This window comes from Caretta caretta, chromosome 3 (assembly GCF_965140235.1).
Source record: "Caretta caretta isolate rCarCar2 chromosome 3, rCarCar1.hap1, whole genome shotgun sequence".
Taxonomy (NCBI): domain Eukaryota; kingdom Metazoa; phylum Chordata; order Testudines; family Cheloniidae; genus Caretta; species Caretta caretta.
In genome coordinates, this window is record NC_134208.1 from 29,118,230 (window position 1) to 29,126,587 (window position 8,358).

At 45.6% G+C, this 8,358-nt stretch overlaps 1 protein-coding gene across 1 annotated transcript; it reads right to left on the minus strand.

The window, feature by feature from the left end:
- Window positions 1–5,267: 5,267 nt before the first annotated feature.
- LOC142071387 (uncharacterized) lies at window positions 5,268–7,086 on the minus strand. Its single transcript, XM_075126185.1, has 2 exons — window positions 6,193–7,086; window positions 5,268–5,805 (listed from the first exon to the last, which is right to left on the minus strand). Exons 1-2 carry the CDS (start codon window positions 6,770–6,772, stop codon window positions 5,285–5,287), a joined length of 1,101 nt encoding a protein of 366 aa, XP_074982286.1. The 5' UTR covers window positions 6,773–7,086; the 3' UTR covers window positions 5,268–5,284.
- Between the last annotated feature and the right edge of the window lie 1,272 nt (window positions 7,087–8,358).

Sequence of the window (8,358 nt, forward strand, 5' to 3'; positions counted from 1 at the left end):
TAGTGATCTATCTGAATTCATTTGTGGCTTGGACATCCTCTGAACTCCTGAGGATATTTCTCCGATCATACTGCCCCACTGTCATTTTTTTTCTTTCTTGAATGAGAAGCTACAGCCATGTTAAGTAGCTACTCTTGTAAAACAGGCTTAGCTAGCAAGGGTTAAATACATTTTATTGGGCCATATTAAAACCATTTTCAATTCCTTGTTTTTGACTGGTCCTTACTGACCAAGAAAGACATGTTTTAACTCATATTAGCAGAGCCTATTTTATAGTATTTTCTCTCTAATGTTTAAATGAACACTAAAGAGAATTAAGCTCCTCCTCGGTCTCTACCCTTCTCCCTTACCATAGCTCCCTCTTTAAAAATTGATTCAGCTCACACACACGTGTTCTCAGCATGCAAGCTGGTTGGACAGCCCTGCTTCCTTCCATCTCCCTGTCAAACAATCAGTCCCTCCTATTTACAAGTCACAGCTAATCTCAGTGCACTTCCCCAGTTACTATAAAAGGCCATGTTGTTTTTTAAGCAGACATTCAAAGGTGAGTTCTGCTTAAAAGGTGATGGAATCATATGACTCCATAATTCTCATGCAATGAGTATCCCAGAGACAAGAAGGCAAAAGAAATAATTTCTAGTTAAAACTGTATAGTATTTTCTCTTAAAATAGCAAAGTAAAGAAATTGATGAATAAAATACTGAATGGTATGGACACTGGTCTTCCATTTGAGAATGGTAGGCCTGATTCTCAGTTCCTCTCTTCTTGCACTTAGAGCAAGGATGGAAGTGCAGGACAAAAGTGGCTTTAAGACATCTTTTCACTCATATTTTGAGGCCATGCAGTGGCCTTCCTGACCCCCAGTTCAAATAATCCTCAGGAAAGCTATAATAACCTTAAGCCACCTCTGTGACAGCTGGGGAAACCCTACTGCACATGGGGCTGTTTCCACACACTTTCAGGCCCTTTGATTTTGCCAGATGGAGTAAGAAGTCATTAGTGTAGCTGTGAATTGGGCCCACTAACTCGTGGCATTAAAAGATGAGTCACTGAGCACCCTTCTAGGAAAAAATCCATCCATTTCTGTTATTTCTCATTGATATCATAGAATCATAGAATATCAGGGTTGGAAGGGACCTCAGGAGGTCATCTAGTCCGACCCCCTCCTCAAAGCAGGACCAATCCCCAATTAAAGCATCCCAGCCAGGGCTTTGTCAAGCCTGACCTTAAAAACTTCTAAGGAAGGAGATTCTACCACTTCCCTAGGTAACCCATTCCAGTGTTTCACCACCCTCCTAGTGAAAAAGTTTTTCCTAATATCCAACCTAAACCTCCCCCACTGCAACTTGAGACCATTACTTCTTGTCCTGTCATCTTCTACCACTGAGAATAGTCTAGATCCATCCTCTTTGGAACCACCTCTCAGGTAGTTGAAAGCAGCTATCAAATCCCCCCTCATTCTTCTCTTCTGCAGTCTAAAGGATATATTCCTTTATAACGCAGAAACATGGACTATTTGCCATACATTTTTTCTAAATATGACTCAAATGTGAGTATTTCATGTGATACATCTATGAAGTATCATACCCATATGATTTAATTTTACTGCTGTCCTCAAATTCAACCCTCAAATGTGCAGTAATGATAAATAACAAATAACAAACCTCTTTCTGAATTGTTTCTGATGTTTGTTAAAGGAGTGGGTGGTAAATTCAAAATTGTTAAATTATTCACCAGGTGAGGTTCTTGCAGATGAAATAAGAGTTTTCAGACATTTTAAAAAGAAAAGAAGAAATGGCATCTCTATTCTGTTCATCAACTTTTCCAAAGTTAGAGTGACAAACTTATGGAATCTAATTTTTGTCTTGTACATGATCCAAATCTAGCGAAGTTTAAAAAAATTAGAGAGAAGAAAAAGAAAAAAAAGGTTGGGAGGGAAATTGGGGGCCCTTAAGATAATTTGTTGGTTACATACAATGGGAAAAAAAGAAGGGAAAAAAAGGGTGAGAGAGTGTGTGGGGGAAAACCACAAATTCAAAATTTTGGAATTTAGCAATTTTGAAAAACATTTGTTTTTTTTTAAATTGAACACAATACAGATCCAAACAGTCTCAGAGAAAAATTACATAAAAATGGCATTCTCCCATTCAAAAATATCATAGACTCATAGACTTTAAAATCAAATGGGACCATTGTGATCATCTAGTCTTACCTCCTGCACATTTCAGGGCATAGAACTTCACCCACCCACTCCTGTAAGAAATCCATAACTTCTGGCTGAGTCACTCAAGTCCTCAAATCATGGTTTAAAGACTTCAAGTTACAGAGAATTCACCATTTACACCCGTTACCTGCAAGTGACCCGTGTTCCATGCCGCAGAGGAAGGCAAAAACTCTTATGGTCTCTGCCAATCTGACCTGAGGGAAAAATTCCTATCTGACCCCAAATATGTCAATCAGTTAGACCATGAGCATGTGGGCAAGACCCACCAGGCAGATACCTGGGAAATAATTCTCTGAAGTCTCTCTGAGCACTCCACATCTAGGGTATGTCTACACTATGGAATAAGGTCGAATTTATAGAAGTCGGTTTTTTAGAAATCGGTTTTATAAATTCGAGTGTGTGTGTCCCCACAGAAAATGCTCTAAGTGCATTAAGTGCATTAACTCGGCGGAGCGCTTCCACAGTACCGAGGCAAGCGTCGACTTCCGGAGCGTTGCACTGTGGGTAGCTATCCCACAGTTCCTGCAGTCTCCGCTGCCCATTGGAATTCTGGGTTGAGATCCCAATGCCTGATGGGGCTAAAACATTGTCGCGGGTGGTTCTGGGTACATATCGTCAGCCCCCCGTTCCCTCCCTCCCCCCGTGAAAGCAAGGGCAGACAATCATTTCGCGCCTTTTTTCCTGAGTTACCTGTGCAGACGCCATACCATGGCAAGCATGGAGCCCGCTCAGGTAACCGTCACCCTATGTCTCCTGGGTGCTGGCAAACATGGTACTGCATTGCTACACAGTAGCAGCAACCCCTTGCCTTGTGGCAGCAGACGGTACAGTACGACTGGTAGCCGTCATCGTCATGTCTGAGGTGCTCCTGGTCGCCTCTGTGAGGTCGATCAGGAGCGCTTGGGCAGACATGGGCACAGGGACTAAATTTGGAGTGACTTGACCAGGTCATTCTCTTTAGTCCTGCAGTCAGTCCTATTGAACCGTCTTATGGTGAGCGGGCAGGCGATACGGACTGCTTGCAGTCGTACTGTACCATCTTCTGCCGAGCAGCCATGAGATGTGGATGGCATGCAGTCCTTCTGCACCGTCTGCTGCCAGCCAAAGATGTAAAAGATGGATGGAGTGGGTCAAAACAAGAAATAGACCAGATTTGTTTTGTACTCATTTGCCTCCTCCCCTGTCTAGGGGACTCATTCCTCTAGGTCACACTGCAGTCACTCACAGAGAAGGTGCAGCGAGGTAAATCTAGCTATGTATCAATCAGAGGCCAGGCTAACCTCCTTGTTCCAATAACAACGATAACTTAGGTGCACCATTTCTTATTGGAACCCTCCGTGCAGTCCTGCCTGAAATACTCCTTGATGTACAGGCACCCCCTTTGTTGATTTTAGCTCCCTGAAGCCAACCCTGTAAGCCGTGTCGTCAGTCGCCCCTCCCTCCGTCAGAGCAACGGCAGACAATCGTTCCACGCCTTTTTTCTGTGCGGACGCCATACCACGGCAAGCATGGAGCCCGCTCAGCTCACTTTGGCAATTAGGAGCACATTAACCACCACACGCATTATTCAGCAGTATATGCAGCACCAGAACATGGCAACGCGATACCGGGCGAGGAGGTGACGTCAGCGCGGTCCCGTGAGTGATCAGGACATGGACACAGATTTCTCTGAAAGCATGGGCCCTGACAATGCATGCATCATGGTGCTAATGGGGCAGGTTCATGCTGTGGAACGCCGATTCTGGGCTCGGGAAACAAGCACAGACTGGTGGGACCGCATAGTGTTGCAGGTCTGGGACGATTCCCAGTGGCTACGAAACTTTCGCATGCGTAAGGGCACTTTCATGGAACTTTGTGACTTGCTTTCCCCTGCCCTGAAGCGCATGAATACCAAGATGAGAGCAGCCCTCACAGTTGAGAAGCGAGTGGCGATAGCCCTGTGGAAGCTTGCAACGCCAGACAGCTACCGGTCAGTTGGGAATCAATTTGGAGTGGGCAAATCTACTGTGGGGGCTGCTGTGATGCAAGTAGCCCACGCAATCAAAGATCTGCTGATATCAAGGGTAGTGACCCTGGGAAATGTGCAGGTCATAGTGGATGGCTTTGCTGCAATGGGATTCCCTAACTGTGGTGGGGCCATAGACGGAACCCATATCCCTATCTTGGCACCGGAGCACCAAGCCGCCGAGTACATAAACCGCAAGGGGTACTTTTCGATAGTGCTGCAAGCTCTGGTGGATCACAAGGGACATTTCACCAACATCAACGTGGGATGGCCGGGAAAGGTGCATGATGCTCGCATCTTCAGGAACTCTGGTCTGTTTCAAAAGCTGCAGGAAGGGACTTTATTCCCAGACCAGAAAATAACTGTTGGGGATGTTGAAATGCCTATATGTATCCTTGGGGACCCAGCCTACCCCTTAATGCCATGGCTCATGAAGCCATACACAGGCAGCCTGGACAGTGGTCAGGAGCTGTTCAACTACAGGCTGAGCAAGTGCAGAATGGTGGTAGAATGTGCATTTGGACGTTTAAAGGCGCGCTGGTGCAGTTTACTGACTCGCTTAGACCTCAGCGAAACCAATATTCCCACTGTTATTACTGCTTGCTGTGTGCTCCACAATATCTGTGAGAGTAAGGGGGAGACGTTTATGGCGGGGTGGGAGGTTGAGGCAAATCGCCTGGCTGCTGGTTACACGCAGCCAGACACCAGGGCGGTTAGAAGAGCACAGGAGGGCGCGGTACGCATCAGAGAAGCTTTGAAAAACAGTTTCATGACTGGCCAGGCTACGGTGTGAAAGTTCTGTTTGTTTCTCCTTGATGAACCCCCCCGCCCCTTGGTTCACTCTACTTCCCTGTAAGCTAACCACCCTCCCCTCCTCCCTTCGATCACCGCTTGCAGAGCCAATAAAGTCATTGTTGCTTCACATTCATGCATTCGTTATTCATTCATCACACAAATAGGGGGATGACTACCAAGGTATCCCAGGAGGGGTGGTGGAGGAGGGAAGGAAAATGCCACACAGCACTTTAAGCACAGCACTTTAAAAGTTTACAACTTTAAAATTTATTGAATGACAGCCTTCTTTTTTTTGGGCAATCCTCTGTGGTGGAGTGGCTGGTTGGCCGGAGGCCCCACCACCGCCTTCTTGGGCGTCTGGGTGTGGAGGCTATGGAACTTGGGGAGGAGGGCGGTTGGTTACAGAGGGGCTGCAGTGGCAGTCTGTGCTCCAGCTGCCTTTGCTGCAGCTCAACCATACACTGGAGCATACTGGTTTGGTCCTGCAGCAGCCTCAGCATTGAATCCTGCCTCCTCTCATCACGCTGCCGCCACATTTGAGCTTCAGCCCTGTCTTCAGCCCGCCACTTACTGTCTTCAGCCCTCCACCTCTCCTCCTGGTCATTTTGTGCTTTCCTGCACTCTGACATTATTTGCCTCCACGCATTCGTCTGTGCTCTGTCAGTGTGGGAGGACAGCATGAGCTCGGAGAACATTTCATCGCGAGTGCGTTTTTTTTTCTTTCTAAGCTTCACTAGCCCCTGGGAAGGAGAAGATCCTGTGATCATTGAAACACATGCAGCTGGTGGAGAAAAAAAAAGGGACAGCGGTATTTAAAAAGACACATTTTATAAAACAGTCGCTACACTCTTTCAGGGTAAACCTTGCTGTTAACATTACATACATAGCACATGTGCTTTCTTTACAAGGTCGCATTTTGCCTCCTCCCACCGCGTGAACGGATTTTGGTTGAATGCCAGCAAACATACACTGCAATGCTTTGTTCTACAGTGATTCCCGAGTACGTGTTACTGGCCTGGAGTGGTAAAGTGTCCTACCATGAAGGACGAAATAAGGCTGCCCTCCCCAGAAACCTTTTGCAAAGGCAGAACCGCAAATGCCAGGGCAAAGTAATCCTTTCACATGCTTGCTTTTAAACCATGTATAGCATTTTAAAAGGTACACTCACCAGAGGTCCCTTCTCCGCCTGCTGAGTCCAGGAGGCAGCCTTGGGTGGGTTCAGGGGGTACTGGCTCCAGGTCTAGGGTGAGAAACAGTTCCTGGCTGTCGGGAAAACCGGTTTCTCCGCTTGCTTGCTGTGAGCTATCTACAACCTCCTCATCATCATCTTCTTCGTCCTCAAAACCTACTTCCGTATTGCCTCCATCTCCATTGAAGGAGTCAAACAACACGGCTGGGGTAGTGGTGGCTGAACCCCCTAAAATGGCATGCAGCTCATCATAGAAGCGGCATGTTTGGGGCTCTGACCCAGAGCGGCTGTTCGCCTCTCTGGTTTTCTGGTAGGCTTGCCTCAGCTCCTTCAGTTTCACGCGGCACTGCTTCGGGTCCCTGTTATGGCCTCTGTCCTTCATGCCCTGGGAGATTTTCAGAAAGGTTTTGGCATTTCGAAAACTGGAACGGAGTTCTGATAGCACGGATTCCTCTCCCCAAACAGCGATCAGATCCCGTACCTCCCGTTCGGTCCATGCTGGAGCTCTTTTGCGATTCTGGGACTCCATCATGGTCACCTGTGCTGATGAGCTCTGCATGGTCACCTGCAGCTTGCCACGCTGGCCAAACAGGAAATGAGATTCAAAAGTTCGCGGTTCTTTTCCTGTCTACCTGGCCAGTGCATCTGAGTTGAGAGCGCTGTCCAGAGCGGTCAGAATGGAGCACTCTGGGATAGCTCCCGGAGGCCAATACCATCGAATTGTGTCCACAGTACCCCAAATTTGAGCCGGCAACGTCGATTTAAGCGCTAATCCACTTGTCAGGGGTGGAGTAAGGAAATCGATTTTAAGAGCCCTTTAAGTCGAAATAAAGGGCTTCATTGTGTGGACGGGTGCAGGTTTAAATCGATTTAACGCTGCTAAATTCGACCTAAAGTCCTAGTGTAGACCAGGGCCTAGTGTCTTGTCTCTGGCTGTTGGGGATTTTTGCTACTAGCAGTCGCCATTGGGCCACAGGTCATTGTGGGCAGTCCCATCATCCCTCCATAAACTTACCAAGTTTAGTCTTGAAGGTAGTTAGGTTTTTTGCCACCACTGCTCTCCTTGGAAGGCTGTTCCAGAACTTCACTCCTCTGATGGTTAGAAATCTTCGCCTAATTTCAAGCCTAAATTTGTTGATTGCCAGTTTATATCCATTTGTGTTTGTGTCAACATTGGCACTTAACTTAAATAACTCCTCTCCCTCTTTGGTATTTATCCCTCTGATGTATTTATTGATAGCAATCATATCTCCCCTCAGCCTTCTTTTGGTTAGGCTAAACAAGCCAAGCTCTTTGGGTGTCCTCTCATAAGATAGGTTATCCATTCCTCTGATCATACTAGCTCTTTCCTGCTCCTGTTCCAGTTTGAATTCATCTTTCTTAAACATGGGAGACCACAATTGCACACACTATTCCTGATGAGGTCTCAGCAGTGCCTTGTATAATGGTGCTAACTGGGGCTGTCGATTACTCGCAGTTAACTCTTGTGATGAAATTAAAAACATTAATCACCATTAATCACAGTTTTAGTTGCGCTGTTAAATAATAGAATACCAATTGAAATTTATTAAATATTTTGGATGTTATTCTACATTTTCATATATATTGATTTCAATTACAACACTGAATACAAAGTTTATATTATTTGTTTACAAATATTTGCACTATAAAAATGATAACCAAAAGAAATAGTATTTTTCAATTCACCTCATACAGGTAGTGCAATCTCTTTGTCATAAAAGTGCAACTTACAAATGTAGATTTTTTTTTGTTACATAACCGCTCTCAGAAAGAAAACAATGTCAAACTTGTCCACCCAGTCCTACTTCTTGTTCAGCCAATCACTAAGACAAACAAGTTTGTTTACATTTACAGGAGATAATGCTGCCCTCTTCTTATTTACAATGTCACCAGAAAGTGAGAACAGGCATTTGCATTGCACTTTTGTAGCCGGAATTGCAAGGTATTTAGCATATCTGGGACGTAAACATTCATATGCCCTTTCATGCTTTGGCCACCATTCCAGAGGACATGCTTCCATGCTGAGGACGCTTGTTAAAAATATAATGCATTAATTAAATTTGTGATTGAACTCTTTGGGGAGAATTGTATGAGCCCTGCTCTGTTTTTCCCGCATTCTGACAT

What these genes read in the sequence shown, in the direction of transcription:
- LOC142071387 (XM_075126185.1), bottom strand. Translation starts at nt 6,772, where the DNA reads ATGCAGAGCTCATCAGCACAGGTGACCATGATGGAGTCCCAGAATCGC. An exon ending in AGGCGGAGAAGGGACCTCTG is followed by an intron (nt 5,806 to 6,192) that starts GTGAGTGTACCT and finishes TTTCTCCACCAG; the next exon opens with CTGCATGTGTTTCAATGATC.